A 24,690-nucleotide genomic window follows, 5' to 3' on the forward strand; every position below is an offset into this window, starting at 1 on the left:
GGAAGATGGCGGCCCGGGCGGGTTTCCAGTCTGTGGCCCCGAGCGGTGGTGCCGGAGCCTCAGGTGGGGCGGGCGCGGCGACTGCCCTTGGGCCAGGCGGAACTCCTGGACCTCCTGTGAGAATGGGCCCGGCTCCGGGTCAAGGGCTGTACCGTTCTCCTATGCCCGGAGCGGCCTATCCGGTGAGTGGGGCAGGAGGAGGGACGCGCGGGCCGGGGGCGGGGCCGAGCAGGGGCCTGGTTGTGACAGGGGTGGGGTAGAAGTGGGAGGAACTTGCTTGGGAGGGGTTCGGGTCCTGTGGGGGGCGTGGGGAGACTGTGCAGAGAAAGAGAGAGGGAGGCATTTTCCATCCCTACCTGCTTCCAGAGGCATTGTTTCCGTGGGAAGTTGGTGGTAGACCCAGGGCGGTTGAAGTGAAGCTTGTGATGGGCTTGGAGCCCAAAAGGGTTTGGGTAGTCAGTCTTCACAAAAAACACAAGGTGTAATGCAATTGAAATCAGCGTCTAAGGAGATAGCTAGCAGAGTGAGTGTGGGACTGGAGGAGATGTTCGGTGAATCAGATCCTACATAAAATGGGGAGAATTTGAGTGTAATTGGGTTGCCTCTTAGCTTTGGGGTTCTATTTTTCTAGGGAATCAAGACTGGAAAAGGAAACACCAATTAATCTATATTTTAGAGAGCCATAGTACTCTCCTCATTGTTCTCCACCCCACCTTCTCTAGACGGTCTTGTTTCACTGAAAGGTCTTAGGTGTCCCTCCTTCCTTTCCCTTGCTTGGTGGAATTAGTAAGGGAAGCTGTGACATCTGTGGGTCCTCTCCCCTCTGTAGAGACCAGGTATGCTTCCAGGCAGCCGAATGACACCTCAGGGACCTTCCATGGGACCTCCCGGCTATGGGGGGAACCCTTCAGTCCGACCTGGCCTGGCCCAGTCAGGGATGGACCAGTCCCGCAAGAGACCTGCACCTCAACAGATCCAGCAGGTCCAGCAGCAGGCGGTCCAAAATCGAAACCACAAGTAAGATGCCCTGGGGGCAGAGGGAGGGGGGGGGAGGGGAAGTCTGAGGACACAGCTGGTGAAGTACCTGTGGTGCCCTGTTAGCAAACGGTGCTAGGGACTCATCCTTGAGAATGCCTGGTGGTGATGGCACTTGTAGTCGTACTGGTGGAGTTAATGGTAGTGATTGGGGAGGGGGTTTGCTTTGAGGGAAGCTGTACAGGCCCTCACTTTACTAAAGTCTTGGCAGCTTATCTTCATGTTCTGACTAGTTCTATCCCAACCTGATAACAGTATTTATTTTGAACAGTGCAAAGAAAAAGAAGATGGCTGACAAAATTCTACCTCAAAGGGTGAGTCCAGGCTGTAGGTCTTCTTGAGGGTATGGTGAATTTGAGAATAGAAGTGGCCCACTCTGGATCGCAACTATATCTTTCTGTTCCTAAGATTCGTGAACTGGTACCAGAATCCCAGGCCTATATGGACCTCTTGGCTTTTGAAAGGAAACTGGACCAGACTATCATGAGGAAACGTCTAGATATCCAAGAGGCCTTGAAACGCCCCATCAAGGTAACACAGGAAAGCACTAGGCAGAGAGCCAAAGGAGAGGGCTCGGGAACCTTCACCAGGCTTAGGATAAGAAATCAAAAGCACAGCACAGCTCTCCTTGGCATTTAAATTGCCTCTCTCCCTTCCGCCTACGAACCAAGAATTACATTAGGAACCCAAGAACAGAACAGCAAAGGGGGAGGGGCTTTTGGTGTCTCTTGCACTAAAAATATACCCTGTCCATGTTTTTGCTATAACTGCTCTGCTACCTTGGGAATCTGGCACTTTGCATGACTTTGTTCACCTGGTATCCCAGTGTATGTACTTGTACTCAGGCTAGTGTGGCCTGTATTCCTCTTTTAAATTGACTCTTCCGTCCACGTGAGGGACTGGGTAGGCAGTAAGCCAGTCTGTTAGGAGTAATTTTGGGGTTTGGGGAATCCCTTGTCTTCAGCATCAAACTACTGAAGCCCCACCATCAATCCTGTTTCTGCCTTTCTCAGCAAAAACGGAAGCTGCGAATTTTCATTTCTAACACTTTCAATCCGGCTAAATCAGATGCCGAGGATGGGGAAGGGACGGTGGCATCCTGGGAGCTTCGGGTAGAAGGACGGCTCCTGGAGGATGTGAGTTCAAGGTCCACTTTGGTTGGCATCTAGGGTGGGAGCTTTTGGGAATGAGCAGTGTTGCCTGGTCAGCAGGAAGCTTGACTGGTACTCAGCTGAGAGTACCAGGGAAAGGGACACTGTTCTCTGCACAGAAAGACAGTAGTCCTTTGTATTTGCTCCCACAGCTTTAGCCCTCTGGTATCATATCGAAAATCTGGGGTTTTATTTGTTTTTTACTTTCCTATAGTGCTGCTGACCATTGAATTTACCAGTGGTTACAGGTTAGTTAGGTTTTTGTTTTTCTTTTTTCCTAACTCAAGTGAGTATGCATGTAGCAAAAGCCACATTTCCTCTCTTGAGTGCTTAGATCTTTGATTCCCCTTATGGCATCTCCATCTTCCCAGCTTTTTGGAGGTACCTCACAGTATGAGTGGCATAGATTTCTGTAACAGGCTCTTGGTTGCTTCATAGAGGGCATCAGCTGACAGGTGATAGCCCCCAAATTTCCCACTTGAGGAGCTCCTTAGGGAAGCTCACCTTTTTCTCATTTCCTTATACTCTGGCTCTCTATTTTTAGCTGCTCACAGGCAGGATAATTTGGATGCATTTTTGTAGGAGAACCACGGCTCAGTGTCAGAACCTCCTCTGTACAGGTCCAGTCCATCTGCTGGCCATGTCATTCTGTTCAAATAAAGCTGTTTTTGTTCTGGCTGCTTATTGCCTGTGATTCATTTCCCCTCTACAGTCAGACTTTTCTCTGTTCAAACTTGCTTTGTTATGTGCAGTGGTTTGGCTTAACTTGCTTCATTTCCCTCAGGAAAATGAAGTGATAAGTCAGTGGCCCTGTCTGTGTTATAGGCTGCTGCTTCAGGGGGTTGTGTTGCCATTATGACTGGTTTAATGCCCACAGATTCCTGTCTCACCATTTCCTAAGAGATATTTAGAAGACATTTTTGAGTTTTTTCCCCATTGTTGTGCAGTCCTTTCTTTTACAGGACTTTTATCTCAAGGGTTTTTTTCCTGGCCTTTTCTAACATTACTTTTCCTCTTTCTTTTTAGTCAGCCTTGTCCAAATATGATGCCACCAAACAAAAGAGGAAATTCTCTTCCTTTTTTAAGTCCTTGGTGATTGAATTGGACAAAGACCTGTATGGACCAGACAACCATCTGGTAGAAGTGAGTTTTTCTGTCTTCCAGGCTTTGATGCTGTGACTGCAGGATGATTTGGGAGCCAAATGAACAGTTAGGGAGAGGGACAGTTAGAAAATAGTTACCCCAGGTGCACAGTTCTACCAGTGCAGTTTATACATTGACCTGAAGGTGTCACTAGCTGTGTTTAATTTGGACCCAAGAGCTTGCAATCTAATTTGTCCTACATTTTTAATGTTAGTGTCCTGGCCACTGCTCCCACTTTCAAGGGAAATGCTAATGGAGGCCTCTTTTCCATGCCAACGCTTCGCTGCATCTTGCTTGTTAGATGTAGTTACAACAAACTGTTCATACTTTTTGCTGTAGCATTTGTTATCATTAAAGGATTGATTAGTAGCATAGTAGTACTTGCCTAGGTTACCTTTTTGGACCTGGGACTAACTTGTAGTCCCTGCTTCTTTAGAATCACATTTTAAATCAATAGAAAGCCTATTACCAGTGCCTAATTGCACAGTGTTTTGAAACCCATGTTAGGAGCAGTGTTCTTTGAGAAACAATCAGAATGACAGTGCAGTACTGCACATGAACTTAACCTACTCCTTTCTTTGCCAGTGTAGCTGCAGCCCCTTAACCTCAACCACTAAAGAGACATGAGAAGGTCTTTACCATCTAATAAGGGAAGTAAGTCATAGCATCAGTAGAAATTTGTAAATTTATTTAATTTTATAGCAGTAGAGTGTAGTGGCTAAAAATGTGAACTGTAGAGTCAGATATACTAAATCTCAAATTGCAGTTCCACCACTTTCTGGCAATTTGACCTAGGCAAGTTACTTCATTCTTCTAAGCATTAGTTTTCTCATCTGCAAATTATATGGATGTTTGTGAATTAAATGATAATCCAAGTAAATGTCTTAGAATACTGTCACATGTCCTAAGTATTCAGTCTTTATGTTATATTTCTGTTCACATATGTATTGCCCATTTTGTGGATAAAATTACCTCTGGAAATTCAGGCTAATTCAAATGTGATCCCAAGCATTCAGAATTAAAAGATTAATCTGCTTAGACACAGACAGTAATCTCAAAGCCATATGTAATTTGTAGGAATGCCTCATGCTATTTGCTCTTCTCCAGTAGCCTCAGTAATCAAAGTTGCATGTTCAGCCATTACAGAAGCTCTTCCCTCCTGCCCTGGCTCTTCCTTTGGAAGAGCAGCCCTTGACATCTTCCTCTCTGTAGTGGCACAGGACCGCCACTACACAGGAGACCGATGGCTTCCAGGTGAAGCGACCCGGAGATGTGAATGTACGGTGTACTGTTCTACTGATGCTGGATTACCAGGTAATCTTTGGAAATGTAAAGGGGTCCAGCTTTCACCCCAGGTCCCAACAGGAGTCTGACTTAAGGGGTTAAGTCTAATTGCAAATTATTTGTCAGAGGGATAATTCTCAGTTATCTCATGAGTTCCTACCAATAGTTCTCTGCCCCAGGAAAAGCACTGCATTAATGTTCGCTGATTAGACTTTGTTGCTGTACTAAACACCCTAGAATGCACATAGACAAACCCTGGTAGCTTAATCCCTTACACCTTTTATTCCCTGCAGCCTCCGCAGTTTAAATTAGACCCTCGTCTGGCTCGGCTCCTGGGTATCCACACCCAGACTCGTCCAGTGATTATCCAAGCACTATGGCAATATATCAAGACACATAAGCTCCAGGACCCTCATGAGCGGGAGTTTGTCATCTGTGACAAGTACCTCCAGCAGGTAAGTAAAGGACCCATTCTTTTACTAGAATCCATTAGAGTACTGAGTATACTCAAAATGGCAATTTTTAGCTGTTTTTGTCTTGCCACAGATCTTTGAGTCTCAACGTATGAAGTTTTCAGAGATCCCTCAAAGGTTGCATGCCCTGCTTATGCCACCAGAACCTATTATCATTAATCATGTCATCAGGTAAGGCTGTGTTTTTGAGGCTGTGAGTGTATTAGAGCTGGCTTATAGTAGCTTGCACAGCTAGTGTCAAACATTCAGGGACTTTGCAAACAGGTAGACGCAGCTGTTATTTTAAATTATATGAATTTACAATTAAATTTATCATCCTAGAAGTCTACACGACATGTACTTAAAACTTACTGCTTCGCAGTTACTACATTTTACTGGTATTTGCACTGTCAAGGTTAGCTTCATCTGGGTGATGGAAATACTGTTACATAGTAATGTGCTGTGGCACAGCTCTTCCCAACTCCCTGCCTGGAGATGGAATGTTGGTGGCTAGAAATCAGCAAACAGTTGCCCATCAGAGCCCCATCCTTTACAGGATCAGTTTTTAACTTTTACAAGCTTATAGCTGACAGGAGGGGCCAACAGGCATCTCTGGATGGTAGAGCATTTCAGCCAGAGACTCCATTTCGTCTGTTTGCTCTTTTGTTTAGAAAATACAGAGCAAGGTATCTAGGCAGAGAGGAACTTCTTCAAAGCAGCATGTCTTTGTTGAGTATTGCATCTGTCCTATTCTTTTTTTGTTTTTGTGTTTTGTTGTGTTTTGCTTTGTTTTGTTGAGACAGCATCTCTCCGTATTGCCCAGGCTGGCTTTAAACTTGCTGTGTAATTGTGGCTGGCTTTGCACTTGAAAGGATCTTCCTGCCTGAGATTATAGGTGTGCACTAAAATTCCTTTTGCTTTAAGTCTGATAAAGCCTTTCTTTAAGTTGATAAAGCCTTTCTTTAGGCCCTCAGCCACCACTTACCTAACTCCTGCATGCTATATGTTGGGTTCATAAAAACTGGTTTGTAGCTGGGCATAGTGGCAAGTTTGAGCCTAGCCTGGGCAACTTAGCAAGACTCTACCTTGAAACTTAAAATGAAGAGACTGATAGTAATATAGCTCTCAGTACAAAGGCCCTGGGTTCAAAATAAAACCAAGAAACCCCAAAACTGGTCTGTCCTGAATTCTTATGTTTAAATCACTTTTTACATGTATGTGTGTCTTGTTTGATTTTATTTTGGACATTTTAGTTTAAAAAAGAAAAAAGATGTATAAGACCTTGTAGCAGTGGTTTCTTTTAGAGAGGAAAGAAATTATTTTTCACTGGTTTTGTTCTGTATAATTCGAATTTTTACTATTACCTGTTTAAAAACCAACTTTAATGAGGTAGAACTTGTACTTTGTATTCTATTTGTACTTAGTATTTTTTTTCCAGTTGAAATATTGTTTGATGACTTTTGGTAGGAAATACATTCTATATAGATACAACCGCAGTGAAGGTACAGAATATTTCTGTTGTACCCAAAAATTGTTGGGCCTTTTCCTGTCAGTCTCCTCTCCCTTCATCCTTGGGCCATCTTTTTGGTTCTGTGTAACTTGGTTTTGGGGGGCCACCCCTTTTACCAGAATTCTTTGGTTTTCTCTCTAGTGTTGACCCAAATGACCAGAAAAAGACAGCTTGTTATGACATTGATGTGGAAGTGGATGATACCCTGAAAACCCAGATGAATTCTTTTTTGCTGTCTACTGCTAGTCAGCAGGAGATCGCTACTTTAGACAACAAGGTAGGATTTTCTGCCCTGGATAGTTTGGGTGCCACCAGTTCCCTGTCACAGCTTCTAGGCCACATTTTGCTTCTCAGTTTTCATTCAAAATATATTGACACCCAGTGTATGTCAAGCACTGTGCTGATTAGAGGCAAACTCACATAAGTTCTGATTCTGACCATACCTTTTTTTTCTTTTTTTAAGTTTATTGGTACATTTTCAGTATACATAATGACCGCATTCATGTTTTGTTTTTGTGTTTTTGGTACCGGTGATTGAACTCATGACTTGTGCTTGCTAGGCAGGTGCTTATGCCACTGAGCTAAATCCCCAATCCAATGACCACATTCATTATAGGGGATTTGTATGTGTACATTGATATAACTTGATTCTTTTTTATTTCCCATTCTCCTACCCTTTAACCCCTCTTCTGTTTTATTTTATCTTTTTGAGACAGGGTTTTATTGTGCAGTTCAGGCTGGCATTGAACTCACTTTTTAACCCAGGTTGGTCTCGTACTCATAGCAGTCCTCTTGCCTCCTGATTACAGGTTGGTGGGATTATAGGTTGGGACTACAGGCATATGTCACCACACCTGGCCTTCCCCTCCTTATTTATAAAACCTTCATTTCCTTTTTTTTTCTTCTTTTCTCATCATTATTTTTCTTTTCCCCCTCCTACCCTCCCAGTTCCCTTTCCCATTTGAACATTTTCTTCCTACTTCACAATATGTACTATACATTTTTGCCCTTATTTACACTGTTGGTTTCTCACACCAGAGAAACAGTGCAGTATTCACATGTGTGTCTGATTTATTTGACTTAACAGTATGATGTCAGGGTACATCTGTTTAGCTAGAAATGTCCCAAGCTTGTTCTTCTTTATGGTAGAGTAATATTTCATTTTATTAAAAAAACCCATATCACGACTGGGGATTTAGCTCAGTGTCATAAGAGCCTGCCTGGCAAGTGCAAGGTCATAAGTTTGATCCCTGGTACAAAAAAACACCACATCTTCTTTATCCATTGGTTGGTTAATGGGCATTTGAGCTGTTTCCAAGATTTATCTATTACAAATTGTTCTGGCCATACTTTTAAAACACTGAGCCTTTCTGATCTGTGAAATAGACCATAATACACAGGTATCTCAGTTCATGAATACTTGTCATTTATAAACAATTTGGTTTGCAAATAGAAACATTTGGCAAAATTTTTCATTTGCAAACTGCATATTTGGTGACAAACACAACTGTGACTGTCTTTCCACATAAACAGAAACATGGCCCTCTTTTCCAAAATAACTATAAACTATAAACTAAATTGTTTATAGCTGGATGTGGTGGCGCATGCCTGTAATCCCAGCACTCAAAAGGCTGAGGCAGGAGGATTGCTGCCTGTTGAAGGCCAGCCTGCATTACAAAGTGAGTTCAAGGCCAGCTACAGTGAGACCTGTCTCAAAATAAACTGAAGAAAAAAAAAAAAAAACCTAGCAAAAGTTAAGTTCGTGAACCAAGGTACCACTGTTCTGTTCTTATAAGGGTGTTATAAATATGAAATCACAATGTGTTTAAAGGCAAGAGAAATTGTTTGGCACATAAAATAGCAAAGAGTAACTCCTGCTGTTACTGCTTTCATCATCATTACCCTTAACATTAGGCATAGACCCAGCAGGCAAAGCCTAAAGTGCTCCACCCATACAAAGGGGAATGAGGAGATTTTCCCAGGAGGGTAAATGCCTCAAGGTCAACCTAGAAGGACAAAATGAGAGTTAACAACAGGGGAGGAAGGACAGTAGTGTCAGAATTATGGGAGGTGGAGGATATTCCAGAACAGGGAGCAGCATATGTAAAACTCCAAAGAGGAAAGGAAACCTAGCATATTGAAATCAAAGGCATTTGGTGTGCTAGAAAAAGTGCAGGTGCCAGGGATAGGATGCTTGGGGATAGGAAGCTGAGTTGGAAGGCAGGAGCCTAATAGAGCTTCAGTTCAGGGAAAGCTAGTTTTATACTTTATCTTGCAGATAAAGACAGGGAGCCTGTTGAGAGCTCACCAGTGAAGGTGCTGGAGCTGTATGAATTAAAATGCCCACTTAGGGGAAGGTAGACAGCTGGAAGAGGGCAGGTTTTGGGGGCAGAAAGCCTGGGAAACCATGTGATCTTTGGACAGTGTGGATGGAAATAATAGACTGAAATGAGAGATGTCAGAGTGGAATTAAGGGATTTGGCCAAGGGTTGCATGAGGGTATAGGAGAAAAAAGCAAGGTGGTGACTCCCTGGTTTCTGGTTTGGGTGGAAATTAGGATGCATTAAGACTAAGAAGAGAGCCGGGCGTGTTGGCTCACCCTTGTAATCCCAGCACTTGGGAGGCTGAGGTGGGAGAATACTTGAGTGTTTGAGACCAGCCTGGGCTACAAAGTGAGCTCAAGGCCAGCCTGAACTGCATAGCGAGACCCTGTCTCAAAAAAGACAAAAAAAAAAAAAAAAGACTAAGAAGAGGAGTTAGATGCTAAAGAGAAGGAGTGAAGTTAGTTTTGGAGATACTGAGTTAAAGGTGTCTTAAATCAAGAAAGCATTAGGTTAATTGGAATTTAGGCAGTGGATTCCAGACTAGAGATTAGGTACGCATGATTCTGTCCGTGGTGCTGGACTTGAGTATGAGATAGAGATTTAAAATAAAATTGCCTCAGATGGGATAGACAGAAACAAATGCATGTCATCTGCTGAAAGAATGCAAAGGACTAGAAGCACCTAGAGGTGTTGGGCACTGTCATTTCACTTTGTGTTTCTTGAAAATGGTGTAAGTGGGCCAGGGATTTAGCTCAGTAGCATAAGCACTTGCCTGGCAAGCACAAGGTCATGAGTTTGATCCCTGGTACCAAAAAAATTGTGTAAGTGTCCCTTTTCCTTTTAGATCCATGAGACAATAGAAACTATCAACCAGCTGAAGACCCAGCGAGAGTTCATGCTGAGCTTCGCCAGAGACCCTCAGGGTTTCATCAATGACTGGCTTCAGTCCCAGTGCCGGGACCTCAAGGTAAAGAACCCAAGAGGGGCCTGCAGAGACAGTTCACTGAGGTGCACGTCTGCTTTTTCTTTGTCCAACTGGTAGAAGGGTTGAAAGGGACTCGAGAGACTGTATTTTCCTTTAGCACATCCAAGGGGCCATTTTACAGTAAGTAGGGAAAGTGGCTAGCAATGGTGATATACATCCGTCATCCTAGCATTTGGGTGGCCGAGGCAAGAGGATTGCCATGAGTTGAAAGTCCAGCCTGAACTACACAGCATGAACCTGTCTCCAAAAACCAAAACAAGAAAAAAAGAAAAAAACACAATAGAGAATGGGAGGCTGTGTCCATTTAGTTCTTAGTGCTATCATTGTGCTCATACTGAGAGAGGGATGCCTGACCTCTGCTCTCAAAGTAGTATGCATTCTATTTGGAAAGATCAGGCTAACATGATTAAAAAACAGCCTTGTGAGACATTATCAAAATTGACTAGAACCCGTAAGATAATTTAAAGGAGAAGGGAGATCAGTGAGACCATACTCATTCAGGAAGTCTTCATGTAATCTGAAGATATTTCCAGCTGGGCGTGGTAGCCCACACCTGTAATCCCAGCACTTGGGCGGCAGAGGCAGAAGGACTGCCATGGGTTCAGATCCAGCTGCACAGTGAGTTCAAGGCCAGCCTGAATTATGTATCAAGACCCTGTCTCAAAAGAACAAAACCAAAAAGGTATTTCCTAGAGGGGAGCACTGTAAGCTCAGGTGAGACGGTAGGCATGGGCACAGTAGGTGTGAAATGCGCTTGGTTCTTGGGTTGTGGTTGCTGTTCCTATAACAACAGACTGGATAGACGTGCAAGAGACAAGGAGTGCTACAAGGCCCCCAAATCAGGCAGTGACTTGTGAATAGCAGGAAGTGGTTGGGCACTGCTTTAGTTTGCTGGGGCTCCTGCAGCAGGCTAGCATCAGCTGCATGGCTTGAAGTACAGGATTTTGTCTCACAGTGGTGCAGGCTACAGGTCTGAAATGAAGTTGGCAGCTAGCTTGGTTCCTTAGGAGATGGTAAGGGAGAATTTGTTGCAGGCTTCTGGTAGTCTTGGGCACTCCTTAATGTATGGATGACATTCTCCACGTGTCTTCTTAACTGTCCTCTTTGTGCACCTGCCTCTGTGTCCACACTGCCTCTTTGTGGATCCCAGACATTAGATTAGGGTCTTCCCTAATGGCTTCATCTTGATTGCTACAGAAACCGTGTTCCAAATGAGATCACATTCACTCATACTAAGGGATTCACATTTCCACATCTTTTTTTTTTTTTTTTTTTTCTTTTTTTTCTTTTTTGTCTTTTTCCTTTTTACCGGTACCAGGGATCGAACTCACGACTGCCTGTTTGCAAGGCAGGCGCTTATGCTGCTGAGCTAAATCCCCAGCCCCCCTTTTTTTTTCTTTTTTATGAGTACTGGGGATCGAACTCATGACCACCTGCTTGCCAGGCAGGTGCTTATGCCACTGAGCTAAATCCCCAGCCCCAAATTTCTACATCTTTGAGGGTGATAAAATTTGACCAGTAACAGATGAAAAGGCAGGAAACAAATTTTTTTCCCATTTTCTTCCATACTTCTCCCTTAGACCATGACCGATGTGGTGGGTAACCCAGAGGAAGAGCGCCGAGCTGAGTTCTACTTCCAGCCTTGGGCTCAGGAGGCTGTGTGCCGATACTTCTATTCCAAGGTAGGTGCACGGGGCCATGGGAAACTGACAAAGAGCAGTGGGTCTGGATGCTTGGTGAGAGTCAGCGGTGCTAGGTACCAATTTCTGATCTGTCTCATCTTCCACTCCCATTATTTTCTCCTTAGGTGCAACAGAGACGACAAGAATTAGAGCAAGCTCTGGGAATCCGGAATACATAGGGCTTCTCCTACAGCCCTGATTTGGCTGTGCCGATTCTGTTTTTGGGCCCTGTGCTGCCTGCCTCATAGCACCTGCCCTGGTCTTGCTTAGGGCCTTCCAGGGATGCTGTTGGTTCAAGGACAATGCCAGAAGGAAGAGGGTCTCACATTTCTGTCTCACAAGACACCTGTTACCCTCTTCTCCTGTCCCATCCCTTCCTATCCCCAGTTTCCCTTTGCCCCACAAAGTTCCCATGTGCCTCTGCCCTCCCTTGGTCTGCATTGGACCTCTAGCGTTAGAGAACCTGTAGCAGTAATCAGTGCTCTGAATGGACTGGGCCGAAGGCCAGATGGTCTTCAAGGGGACCAACTACACTGATCCAGCCCTCAGAGACCCAGGACTTGAGAGCTGTCACTTCCTTCTCCTAGACTCAGGCCTGGTGGCACTCTGTAAGCTAGTTGACTTGCTCCTCCTGGTAACAGAATCTAGTTTCCTTCCTTCGTGCATTTGGAGCAAGTTCTCCCTTCACTTGTTGCCCTCTAGCACTAAAGGGACCCTGGTTCTTGGGCTCCACCAAGCCCTAGGTCAGTCCCCAGCCCTCTGGAGTGCCCTGCTGTCTTAGTGCTTCTGTCGACTCCACGTCGGGGTCCATGTCAGTATTGGAGTGTGTTCTTGAACTGTTGGTCCCTCCTGCACACTCCCTGTAACTGTCCTTTGTCCCTCATACCTGCCCTAGTCCGAGGTATTTGGGTGGGGGAATCTTGCCTTTCCCTTTCTGCCTAGGGATCTACTGTGGGCTACTGCCGTTGCCAGCAGCGGCTGTTCCTTCCTGCTGTTGCTTGGAGGAATGACTCGTTCACTCCTTGCTGCTTCCCTCAATGGAGAAATAGGCCTAAAGTCAAACGGGTAAAGTGCTGGGCCGTCCCTGTCTTCCTGTCTCTCTGCCCTGTTGATCATCACTGGTGATTTCCTGGGCACTGAGGAGTGAAAGCGTCTAGGGCTGCAAAACAGCTCTGAGTTGAGTTTGTGACTTCAGTATCCCTGACTCATAGGATTGTGACTCTCCACCCCTGCCCTCAAAGCTTCAGACCCCTCAGGTAGCAGGACCTCGAGATCTTGGCCCTTTGGAACAGAGATGGATTTGCATCTTTCCAAGAGAGCCTCAGATCCTTCAGGGTTGTGCCACCCCCAAGTTAGCATATCCCAGACTCGCAGACTCCACATAGCAGGGTGGGAAACAGCTGGGCATGGGGATTTTGCTCAGCATGAGCTGAACCCAGAGAACTGACAAAAGCCCTGCTTCCCCACCCTTCCTCAGGCTCCTGCGAGCATGTCATCCTGCCCCTAATCCCTGCCTGTTCGCCACTGGGAACAGCAGAGTGTTCACCCCATTGTCGTCTTGCCATATTTCCACCCTCCCAGCAAAAAGGTTCACCTCCAGTGACACTGGATAACCCTGGAGAGGCTGAGCCCTGGCCTGACTCTTCTCTGGAAGCACAGGGAGGAAGCTCAGCACTCCTACACAGTGTCTCTGTTTAAGATAAATTTTTATTAACTGAATTATGTTTTTTTCATGGACCAAAATTTTTTTTTGTATTGTCCCTTTATCAGTGTCACCCAGTTTTAATAAAAGAATCTTCTGAAGGGTGAGTTCCCTGCCTCCTGTGGGGAAGCTCCCTCTGAACGTTCCTTTGCCACAGTCAGCTCAGTTCATGTGTGTATTTGACAGATATTTAATGAACACCTGTTGTGGGTTAGCCATGACCAGACATTGGGGATCCAGGTTTCTTTGAACTGGGATTCACCTCAGAGACTGGTGACCAGGCCAAGTGCTGCTTGGGATTGTTAGGCTGTACCACTGGACCTTAGGGCCCTCCAGCTTCCTTGCTCATCAGCTGCTGCCAGCTCAGTGGCACTGCAGTCTTGTCCCTTGTCCCTCTTGAGTACCTGGGCCGCTTCCTGTCTGGAATGAACTGCCCTCTTGGTGCCTGGTAGGATTTACAAGCACGCATCACCTCTAGAGGTTGTCTGAGGTAACTGTCCAGGTGTGGTCAAGGCCAAGGCTTGCACAACAGTTGGTACTTAGATTTTCTGAGTCTGCTACCATGTTTACCCCAAAATAAGACCTAACTAGAAAATTAAACCTTGTCTAATTGGTGATTATGAGCAATGGCCAGTGTCAAGCAGATTAACCTTACTGTTCTCTTGCTCAGTGGCTACTCTTTAATGGCAGGTAAAGGATAGGTTGATGAGGACTGGCATTTTTGATCTCTAATTAGGCCTTATTTTTGTGGAAACCCAGTACTTGGGTTCCACTCAAGGCTCTGAGGATGTCAGGATCAGTGTGTTATCTTCTGACAAAATGGCCTGCCTCTCCTTGGCAGTTTGGAGGAAAGCTGAGGCTGATCATTTGTATGAACAGAAGCATGGAATTCTGCAGTTCTGCCTGCTGCCCACCTAGTGATCCACTGCTTGCTTCTTTTGTGCCATTGTTTTAAAAGTAGGGCAGAGAACTAGACATGGTGGTGCACACCTGTGATCTGAGGCAGGGGGATCGTGAGTTTGAGACCAGCTTGGGCTATAAAATGGTCTCAAAGCCAGCCTGAACTGCATACAGAGACTCTGTCCCAAAAAGACCAAAAGAAAGGGCGGGGGGCGGGGGGGCTGCTCAGTGACATAAGTGCCTTCCTGGCAAGCTCAAAATCTTGAGTTTGATTCCCATTACCAAAAAAGAGGACTAGGTGTGGTGGTGCACTCCTATAATTCCAGCACTCGGGAAGCTGAGGCAGGAGGATTGCCATGAGTCTGAGGCCAGCCTGGGCTATGTAAATAGTCCCTGCCTTAAATAAAAAAATAAAATGATTCTTTCCCTCCATAGAAGGAAAAGACTCCAGCATTGCCTTATAGTCCAACTCAACCCCTGTTCCTAGTCTGGAACTTGGGGGTTTCACAGACAAGCAGAGAAAGTAGAGCAGTGTGTGAGGTAATAGGTTGGAGTAGAGAAAATTGATGTCAGGGACATCTAAATGACATCTCTCTTTACCCAAGCTGATTACAAGTGTGGTGAGTGGCTGATGAGTCATTAATTTCAAGCAAATAATCTACAGTTTGCTCTCAGGGAAAGAGCTAGTGATACTGATAACTTCCTATGAGAAGCCAGTTTTGAATCTTGGCAAATGCTTTGTCTTCACACTACCCAAAATGATTGTAAAGGCTAAGAGAGGAAAGCATTAGGCAAAACCAGGAGGTTATTTAAGTATAAATGTCAGTTCTTTGGGGTTCCTATCATGTGCCAGGTACAGAAACAGCCTTTCTCCTCCATCTCCCATAGTACCCCAGCTGGCAGCCTGGCACTGGTGCCTTTGTCCGCCAGTACAATAAAGGAGCGGGCTGTGGCAGGCAAGCCCCATATAAGGCTCAACTCTGTTCTAAAGAAAACAACTAACTACTGATCTCATGCACCTTCTTCCCCTCATGGAGACTGGTCATGGGAGACTATGGTTGGCTTCTGAGCAGTCCCTGGGCTCTCTGGTCTTGACCTCCTACCCATTACCCTTCCTGCTGGTTACACCCAGATTCAAGCCCAATGTCCTTTACTGGTACTGGCCAGTGGTGGCCCCGGAGATGGCAACGCCTACTCAGCAGTCTGTCAGGCCAGGAGGTCAGCACATGAGCAGGCAGTGCTGGTGCTGTCTGCCCTCTAAGCCAAAGTGCAGGCCTTTGGAGGTAGGGGCCTCTTGTTTCACTCCAGACCAGCCTGGAAACCAGAGCTCCTCCTCCTCTTAGTCAAACAGATGGCTGTAGACAATGAAGAGCCTCAGCTGCTGAGTGTGAGCCTGCTGTTCTCTTACAGTCACACATTTGCTTACTCTCATGCTTCTGAGACCACAAAGCTCAGGAGGACATAGCTACCTGAGCATTGGAAATAGCTGCCCGGGTATTGGAGCTTTTTGTCTTCTGGAAACTAGCCATTAATCTGTGGGAGCTCCTCAAGTAGTGGTGTGGAAACCCAAGAGAAGAAACAGAGAACTGTGGCCACTGCTTCTGTCAACCCCAGAACTGTGGGCCATGTGGTATCAGAGCCTTCTGACTTTGACCCTCCCTTTTTCCTCCTGCAACACATGCAGGTGGGGATTGATTAAGGCCCAGAGAGGCCCAAGGATGAGTCCTGGGGATAGCTACCGTGGCAACCAAGATCACCTTGTCCTTTAGGTCTCCTGGGGTCTCAAACCTGGGGCGAGACTGCCCCCAGAGTAGGCCCTTACTCGCTGTGTGGGTAAGGGCCTACTTAAAAGCAGCCCACATCTCCCCGCCATCCACAGGCCTACACCTGCAGTAGAGCTAGTGTGTGGGGTGGGAGAAGGATAAACTAGAGCAGCTGGTGGTGGGTAATTGCTGTGGGTAGGTGGGTAATTCTTACCTCTGAAAAAGAAGTAATCAGCATGGTGGTGCACACCTGTAATTTTAGCTCTGAGGGAGGCTGAGGCAGGACGATGGCAAGTTTGAGATCTACCAAGACAACTTAGGGAGATTGTCTCAAAATGCAGGCTGAGAGCCAGGGATAAAGCTCAGTGGCATAAGCACCTGCCTGGCAAGCTCAAGGTACTGAGTTCGATTCCCAGTACCAAAAAAAAAAAAAATTGGCTGAGGGTGTGTAGCTTAGTAGTAGAGGACCTCTGGTTCCCACCCCCATTTTCACAGGATGGGGGTGGGGTAATCATATAGCTGCTACTAGGGTTAATAGACTAATTACAATTTATTCCCGTGTTGGGGATCAAAGGGCATTGAGAGGGACCAGTCAGTCCTCCTTATCTGGGCTATTTCTTAGCAGACCTCAAAATGAGATAAAGGAAAGGGTAGGAAACTGGGCTGGGGCCAAGAGAAGCAGCTCGCAGGCACTGTCAGCTGCAAACCTGAGTACAAGACTGCCTGCCCTCTGCCCTGTTCCGTTCCCCACCTGTCTCTACCCTTTTCTCTCCTTTCCCTGGCTCTGCCAGACTCCCTATCTCCCTGGGCGCCAGCCTCCCAGCCGCCCCTGGAGGCGGGGCTTGGCTGTACCCGCGCGCGGTGGAGTTAAATGCTCCGGCCCCCACCAGCCGCTCGGGCAGAGAAGCAGCACCATGGCTGGCAAGAAAGTCTGCATTGTAGGCTCTGGCAACTGGTAAGCGACTCTGTCAAGGGCGCCAAGTGAGCTTCCCCCTGTGCAAAGGGGCTGGAGAGGGAACCTGGGAGGGCAGGAGGCAGAAGGTGGGTAGGAAATGCCCTTAGGTTCCTGCTCAGCCCCTGCTGCTGGCTGTCTTCTGTGCCTATGCGTACAGGACAGACGGTGCCTGACCTCCCTGGCCCTGTGCCTACCTGGGCAGCTGCACCTGTTTGCCATAGGAAGGCAACAAGGGTGCTCCCTTCTCTATCCGAAAGACTCCTTGAGCTTGGAGGGTTGGGATCGGCAGGCTGACCCCCTCCTCCACAAGCAAAGTCTGACTGCAGTGAAGATCCTTTCTGTTGCTAGGTCATGGGGGACGCCCTTGGCATAGGGGATGCAGGTGACCATTAAGATGGAAAGCAGATAATCTGGTGGGGTGCTGTTAAACCTGGGATGAGACTACCCCAACTCCTGCCACTATTTCCTTTCTCACATCACACTCCACTCTTGTGTTCCCCCTCTGCCAGGGGCTCAGCCATTGCCAAGATCGTGGGTGGCAATGCAGCCCAGCTGGCACATTTTGACCCACGGGTGACCATGTGGGTGTTTGAGGAAGATGTTGGGGGCAGAAAGCTGACAGAGATCATCAACACGCAGCATGAGAATGTCAAATACCTGCCAGGGCACAAGCTGCCCCCAAATGTGGTAAGCCCACACACCCTGCAAGGAATGTCTTAAAGAGGAAAAGCAACTGAGGGAAGTCCAGGAGTCAGCACTCAGGGCTGCTGAAAGGGGCCACTTCAGGTGCCAGCCTGGACTCGGGAAGCATTTCAGGAGGGTTGCTGTGGACATGGGCACCTTTGTTTGGGCTCTTCTAGGCACTTGGCTGGACTGAGGCGAACCTGGGCATACCTCCCCCTTACAGGTTCCCAGGCTGGGAAGGAAGAGGGAGGCCAAGGAACTTGGTCTCCAGGGGAACCGAATTCTGGTTGTGAGGCTCCCACACTTGGGGTCCAGGTAGTCCCTGCCTCAGGTTCTAAGCCTATTATTCATTCACTGGGCTATTAGCAGACTTGAAGGCCATTCCTTGAACTTCAGGTTTTTGGTCAAATCCACATGGCTGTCTTCCTACCTGGAGAGGGGGAGCAGGGAAGAAAGCAGAAAGGCTGGGCTTCTCCCTTCCCAGTTGAGGCCCTCAGAGGAGCAACGTGATGAAATCTTACTCGGACTCTTCTTCCTGCCAAGTCCAGGCAGCTTTGGCTTCCCTCACTGTCCCACAGCCAAAGGTTAGAAGAGTGCTGGCAGAGGGCTCCGGGAGTCCTCAAGAGTCCAGGACAGCTACAGCCGGGGGGAATGATGGCCGGGCACAGGGAGTTGGAGGACTGGCTCCTATTCGGAGCCCGATTGGGTCCCTAACACTCTTTCCTCTGGACCCGCCCCCAGCCTCCTCTTCAGCTTCTAGATTACCTGAATGAGTTCTGGCTGCCAGGCCCCTGAGCACCTGCTTATCCCACAGGTGGCTGTCCCAGATGTGGTCCAGGCCGCCTCGGAGGCTGACATCCTGATCTTCGTGGTGCCCCATCAGTTCATTGGCAAGATTTGTGACCAGCTGAAGGGCCACCTGAAGGCCAACGCCATTGGCATATCTCTTATTAAGGTGCCAGAGACACCTTCCTGTGGGTGGGTATGGAGTGCAGCTAGTTGTGGGGTTCACAGCAGGGAAAGCAAACAGAATAGACAACGGCTGGAATAGAGTGAGTTCCCAGGAAGAAGAGAGGAGTTGGCTTTGGAGAGGATTAAGGAAGAGTTGCATGCTTGAGGCCACTGGCTGGAGATTGGTTGGGAAGTAGAGAAGAAAGTGGTTTGGAGGCACCTGTCTTAGTGGAGTTAGGAGACTTAAGTCTTTCTTATGAGACACTAGGGATTGATGGTGGGGTCAGGCAGTCGGAGGATTTGCTCCTTCAAGTCCAGCCTTCCCAGATTTAGTCCCTAACAGCCTTTCCTTCTGAAAGGCTGATTTGAGGAGCACAAGAAGGGAGCTGGTCTGGGCCCGCAACAGGGCAGGAGGTTGTTTGGGGATTTGGAGGTAATATGCTGCCCCAGAGACAGAAGTTCGGTAGAGTACATGGAAGGAGGGTTTTCCCATGGCCCCTCCTCACAGCCAGCTGTTGCTGCGTTGGAATGGCACAGGACCTTTGAGGAGGGGCACTGATAAACAGTGGATTTGGAAGGGGCAGGATTTCTGGGTGGGAAGCTCTCAGCTGGGTGTAAAGAGCTTCTGATCTGAGCTCCATCCTGTGCCCAGGGGGTAGACGAGGGCCCCAATGGGCTGAAGCTCATCTCTGAAGTGATTGGGGAGCGCCTTGGTATCCCCATGAGTGTGCTGATGGGGGCCAACATTGCCAGTGAGGTGGCTGATGAGAAGTTCTGTGAGACCACTATTGGTGAGCCCCAAATACTCCACACAATTCTAGTTGCTCCCCCTCCCCAAACTCTTCCCCCTCCCCTGAGCCACTTTCTTCCACAAGGCAGGGAGAAGAAGAAGTGTCAGAGGTGAGGGAAGGTTGGGGCACCCCCAGGGAAGGAGTTTCAGGTCCTGCTTAGATGTGGGAAAAGCAATTAAGAGTCTCCCACTAGCCAGGCACCATAGCACATGCCTGTAGCCCCAGCTACTCAAGAAGCCGGGGCAGGATCTGAAACCACCCTGAGCAACCCGTATGACCTCTTCATAAAAGCAAAAAAGGTCCCTCCTGAAAGCCTTCCCTGTTCTCCACTTAAGGCTGCAAGGACCCTGGCCAGGGACAGCTTCTGAAAGATCTGATGCAGACCCCCAATTTCCGGATCACAGTGGTGCAAGAGGTGGACACAGTGGAGATCTGTGGGGCCTTAAAGGTGAGAGGGGCACAGAGGCAGCTATGGGTTGGAGATAAGGCCCCAAAGGAGGGGCTGGCTCAGCTCGGCATGTGCTGATAGCCCAGGTCTCTCCTGGACAGCTGGTCCTCTTCTCCATGGAGCACTCCCCCACCAAGGACTGCAGAAGAAAGGCTAGGGCATGCAGGCAAGGGAACTGGCGTAGCCTTCACGTTCATAGATACATAGATACACGTTCATGGATACATTTTATCCTCACTGCTTTGTCATATCGATCACATTGAGGCTCAGAAAGGGTAGATGGGTTGCCCAATTGGGAAAAACAAAACAAAACTTGAAACTGGGGAGTCGTATAGGCAGGTTCAATATGATAGGGAACAGGGCAGCCAGTAGAGTAAGGAAGGTGTGGCCTGTGGGAAAACCAGGAGGTGGACAGCTTAGAAGCATATCCTCCTCCGCGCTTCCCTCGTTCAGTGTGTGCATCATGATGTGAGCGTGTCAGGCAGGCACCTCGAGGGTGCCAACCGGGCTTGCTGGAGGGGTCTTCTCTCACCCATGCCCTCTCCTTCCCAAGAACATAGTGGCTGTGGGAGCTGGCTTCTGTGATGGGCTGGGCTTTGGTGACAATACCAAGGCGGCAGTGATACGGCTGGGGCTCATGGAGATGATCGCCTTTGCCAAGCTCTTCTGCCGTGGCTCTGTGTCCTCTGCCACCTTCTTGGAGAGCTGCGGTGTCGCTGACCTTATCACTACCTGCTACGGAGGAAGGAACCGCAAGGTGGCTGAGGCCTTCGCCCGCACTGGAAAGGTGGGCTCTGTGGGCAGCACCTCAGCACAAGTATTAAGACTGCTAGGACCTTCCCACCTTTCTTTCCCTCTAAGAGCCTGCTACCTATCTGAGCCCCAGACTTTACAGCTCATATGAACAACGCTTCTCTCACGCTTCCACCCACATGTCCTGCTTTCCTTACAGTCTATTGAGCAGCTGGAGAAAGAGATGCTGAATGGGCAGAAGCTGCAGGGGCCCCAGACAGCCCGGGAGCTACACAGTATCCTCCAGCACAAAGGCCTGGTAGACAAGTGAGTGCTGCCCTGCCCTGGGGGGAACAAGCCATAGGCAGGTGCCATCCCCATTCACTGTCTTCCTGACTACTGCACAATCTGTGAACTGGGAAGAGAGGGAATGCAAGTTTATGTTCAGAGTTTGAAGGGGCAGCAGCACTCAGCATCTTCAGCCAGTTCAGGGCTGTGGCCTCATTCTCACTCAGCACTCTTTATGTTGCAAAGCCTCCCCTGTCCTTTCCTCCTTGTCCTTTTCTTTGTCCTTTTTTTTTTCCCTGAGTTTTTTGAGAGAGAATGTTGCTATCTGTTTAGGCCAAACTTGAACTCACTACATAGCCCAGGCTGGCCTCACACTAATGGTGATCCTCCTGCCTCAGCCTTCCAAGTGCTGAGATTATAGGCATGTGCCACCACAACTGGCAATTTTTCGTTTCTCTGGGAATTGGACTTCTGCAGGAGTATATGCTAATCTGACTGTCCCAATTCTTTGTCTGTCCCCCCAGTCCAGCCCTTCTGTCCCTTGTAGCCTGTCCTAGGTACCGAGAAGGATGGCTGTGCTTTAATGTCTCCTTTTTAGGGAACATGATGGGGTGACTGGGCTGAGCAGAACATGGCTGAGCTCTGTTGGCCTGGGAAAGAATCCTAGAAGTGTATGAAACAGGTTCAGAAGAGTAGCTCATAGCTCCAGATTAAGGGAGCCTGGGCAAGGAGGGCAAAGGACACTGACACTTATTGACACCTTCATATAATATGTAAGCACACGTTCATAGATACATCTTATCTTCACTGATTTGTCATATCGATCACATTGAGGTTCAGAAAGGGTAGATGGGTTGCCCAACTGGGAAAAACAAAACAAAACTTGAAACTGGGGAGTCGTATAGGCAGGTTCAATATGATAGGGAACAGGGCAGCTAGCAACCTGACCCTAAAACTCAGTGCTGGGGAATTCAGGTTCTCTGCAATTGGGTGCCAGAATCTGCCTGAGTGCTGGTACTGGAGTGGAGGCTTAGGAGGTGGCTGGGGAGAGATGGGTAGAGAATGGCTCAAGGACAGGAGACTAAGCTAGGCATCTCCCTCTGCTCTAGGTTCCCACTGTTCATGGCTGTGTACAAGGTGTGCTATGAGGGCCAGCCAGTGGGTGAATTCATCCGATGTCTGCAGAATCATCCAGAACACATGTGAGTGGGGCCAGGGCCCAGGACAGGCAGCGTTTTTACCCCATCAGATACAAGCTGAAGCTTGCAGCTGGTTGGCCAAGACCCCCAGAACTCTCAGCAAGTGGTTGTCTCAGCTTTTCACTGGAGACGAAACTTGAGGCTGTGGCTCAGCTACACAGTTGGAGTTCTGAACTGAGAGGCCTGCAGCCTCTTGTTGGAAATGGAGCTGCCCTGTCTCTCTCCAGATGTGAAATTTTCTCCCTGGCGTGAGGAGGGACAGAATCAAGGCCCAGTGCTGCCACCTGCTCTCAGGGTGTGTTGTGTTGTGTGTGTGTGTGTGTGTGTGTGTGTGTGTGTGTCTGTCTGTCTGTCTGTCTGTGGGGAGAGGGCATCAGGGCAAGGGCTGCCAGTTGCTGCCTTGCATTGACCAAAAACTTGTCCCCAGGCCCAATGAAATGGCTAAAGAAGTATCTTAGCCATAGGAAGGATAAGGCCAGGGCCACCAGGGGGGATCTGAGTATTTCAGCTGACAGCCCCAGGCCCCACACAGCATCAATGGATCTCAGCATTTGGTGACAAAATACAAAGATCTTAAGCAGATCTTTCCCTGCTTCTCCTAGCAACATTTGCATCATCAGAAACCTCTGGTTTTCCTCCTCCCTCAGGCTGCCCTGGCACAAGAGTAGCTCCCTGCTGGCATCTCTGCCCCTGGGGCTTGCTATTCTCCCTAGGGACTTTCTGGTTCCTAGATCTTTGCCAACTCCTCCCCACCCTGCGTGACCTTTCCAAATCCTCCCTTCCCCTGCTAGCCAGCACTTCTTTGGGGAGCAGAAACTTAATCTGCTGACAGCTACACCTTTTCATAGCAAGTTCAGATTGCTGGGTCCCTGTGACCTTTGTGCTTGCCCAGCCGCCCTATTCAGAGCTCTGGTTGGAAGAAGTGTATAGAGCTGGGCCCCTTTGGCTGTTTGTCTCCCCAGAGGCCACCCTGTCCCTCTGCCTACTGAGCCCTGCACTTCATTCTCAACTGCCAGAATGCTTGGGATGCTGGGTGGGTGCCTATATTCCAAAGTCAGCTCCCTCTCCTTGAATGAGGGTCTCCTCATGGAGTACTGAAGAGCATCAGGACAGCAAGAGCTGAGAAACTTGAGGAAGAAAAGAACCACCCTCCCCACTATGGTGAGGGACAAACACAAGAGGGGAGGGGAGTGTACTTTACACTGGCCTTGCTCCAGGTCTGGGTGGCAGCAGGGGAATGTCCCAGGTCAGCAGCCTAGGCCCCTAGCTATAAATAGCCTCTGAGAGCTGAGGCTCCTGTGTCCAGCAGGGGTCTATGCTTCCCTTTCCATTTGGCAGCACCTGGCACACTGGCACTGGGCAGCTTTGTGTTAACCCTCTCTCACTCCCTAGCAAACCTGGGTGTTCCTCATGGTTGCCATTCAGAATTTGGTCTGACCATGAAGAGCAGAGCTGCCCCAATCAGGCTGCAAATTGAGGGGCACAGCCTCCCTATGCTTGTCTGGGTTGGGTCCAGGCACTGACTATCTAGAGCTGCCCTTCCTGGAGGTTAAGGTGGGCCAGAGGCCTTCCAACACTTTTGCCTACATCTGTTCAATCCACAACAATGAACTGTGAATTTAAAGTCTGCGGTTGGTCGCCTGTCCACCCAATAAAATGCAGCTTTTTCATTAACAACTAAAAGGCTTCACTGCATGTGGCATTGCGCGTGCTGTCGTGTATCACTACCCTTACCACAGAACACATGAAAAAAATCTCCCTCCCTGATAACACTCTCCATGCCAATCGTGGTGCCCACTAAGTCCCTTCTCCCTTCCTCCTCGGCCAGGACCCCACACCTCATCTTCCCAAAAGCTGTTTAGGGGAAAGTCACACTAGTCACCGTGAGGGCAAACCATGGGCAGGGCCTCGTGGTGCCCATCAGGTCCACACCTGAGTTCGGCCTGCAGCCGAATACCTGGAGAGGGCCGCTCCAGACTCTAGGGGGCGCATAGTCCACTCTGGAGGGCTGGCCCCAGAAAACCTACCTGGCTACCGGAGACGTCACTGAGATATACGCTGAGGATTGGGTGATTTGGGTTCTAAAGGTTCCGATTTCGAGCTCCAGTCACAGTAAGCGCTCTCTTGAAGCGTTAACCACAACCCCCAGAATCCAATGGGCCTCTCGGGGAGGGAGGCTCGTCTGAGGATGCTTCGCAAGGATAGTTGACCTGGAGGCCGGAAGTCCATAGCCGGTCTCCAGTTTGAGTAGCGACGGGGCGCCTCCCACCGTAGGGGGCGGGCTTTTGCGGGTGGGCGGCGGTTTGCTTCCTCAGCTTGGAAGCGAGTGCTAGAGGAGGCGAGGCCTAGAGGCTAGGGCGGGCGGGAAGAGGAGCTGCGTTCCTTACCAATAGCTGAGGCGTTTGGGGTTCTCGTGCCGCCGCCCGCACGAGACGCACTTGTTCCGGACGTGACTTTAGATCGTCCCAGGAAGTTGTGCAGACCGTAGCGGCCAGACGCTGCCGGTGGAGGGAGGCCTTGGCTGGACGCGAGGCAGCACCCAGGTACGCCCCGGGCCAGGGCAAGCCGCCAAGGCCGGCTCGCTCACCGCCCCGCCATCTGCCTGTCACCCGGCGTCGGTGCCTGTGAGGCCGTGGGGGGCAGCCCGGCTAGACTGCAGCCTGGCTCCGGTCTGGCCGCACTCTGGCCTGGCGTCTCGCGCTGCGACTCGC

The 24,690-nt window shown here is 48.7% G+C and overlaps 2 protein-coding genes and 1 long non-coding RNA gene across 5 annotated transcripts in view; 2 read left to right on the top strand and 1 right to left on the bottom strand.

Annotated features, from left to right (window-relative positions):
* On the top strand, positions 1–13,428 carry Smarcd1 (SWI/SNF related, matrix associated, actin dependent regulator of chromatin, subfamily d, member 1). Of its 2 annotated transcripts, XM_003475787.5 has the most exons (13): positions 1–182; positions 830–1,017; positions 1,307–1,349; positions 1,444–1,566; positions 2,049–2,171; positions 3,213–3,329; positions 4,542–4,643; positions 4,907–5,068; positions 5,160–5,257; positions 6,717–6,852; positions 9,744–9,866; positions 11,465–11,566; positions 11,692–13,428. In XM_003475787.5, the coding sequence occupies exons 1-13, from the start codon at positions 6–8 to the stop codon at positions 11,743–11,745; spliced, it is 1,548 nt and encodes a 515-aa protein (XP_003475835.1). In that variant the 5' UTR covers positions 1–5; the 3' UTR covers positions 11,746–13,428. The 2 variants fall into 2 exon arrangements, with proteins under 2 accessions (XP_003475835.1, XP_063110795.1); XM_063254725.1 differs by lacking the exon at positions 2,049–2,171.
* Positions 8,064–24,189, bottom strand: LOC134477304 (uncharacterized). The gene is made up of 2 exons (XR_010049272.1): positions 24,007–24,189; positions 8,064–11,686 (listed from the first exon to the last, which is right to left on the bottom strand). It is a non-coding gene; the product is annotated as an uncharacterized LOC134477304 (long non-coding RNA).
* The window catches only part of Gpd1 (glycerol-3-phosphate dehydrogenase 1), a 12,262-nt gene continuing 4,276 nt past the window's right edge, over positions 16,705–24,690 (top strand). For both annotated transcript variants that reach the window (XM_063254729.1, XM_003475786.4), the window contains exons 1-8: positions 16,705–16,886; positions 17,396–17,573; positions 18,385–18,525; positions 19,174–19,312; positions 19,648–19,760; positions 20,314–20,547; positions 20,713–20,819; positions 21,890–21,982. In XM_063254729.1, coding sequence (XP_063110799.1) covers positions 16,846–16,886; positions 17,396–17,573; positions 18,385–18,525; positions 19,174–19,312; positions 19,648–19,760; positions 20,314–20,547; positions 20,713–20,819; positions 21,890–21,982 — 1,046 coding nt within the window. In that variant the 5' untranslated portion in view covers positions 16,705–16,845. The remainder of the gene's footprint in view (positions 16,887–17,395; positions 17,574–18,384; positions 18,526–19,173; positions 19,313–19,647; positions 19,761–20,313; positions 20,548–20,712; positions 20,820–21,889; positions 21,983–24,690) is intronic.

This window comes from Cavia porcellus, unplaced genomic scaffold (assembly GCF_034190915.1).
Source record: "Cavia porcellus strain 051 isolate PalLab524CR breed Dunkin Hartley unplaced genomic scaffold, mCavPor4.1 scaffold_8, whole genome shotgun sequence".
Taxonomy (NCBI): domain Eukaryota; kingdom Metazoa; phylum Chordata; class Mammalia; order Rodentia; family Caviidae; genus Cavia; species Cavia porcellus.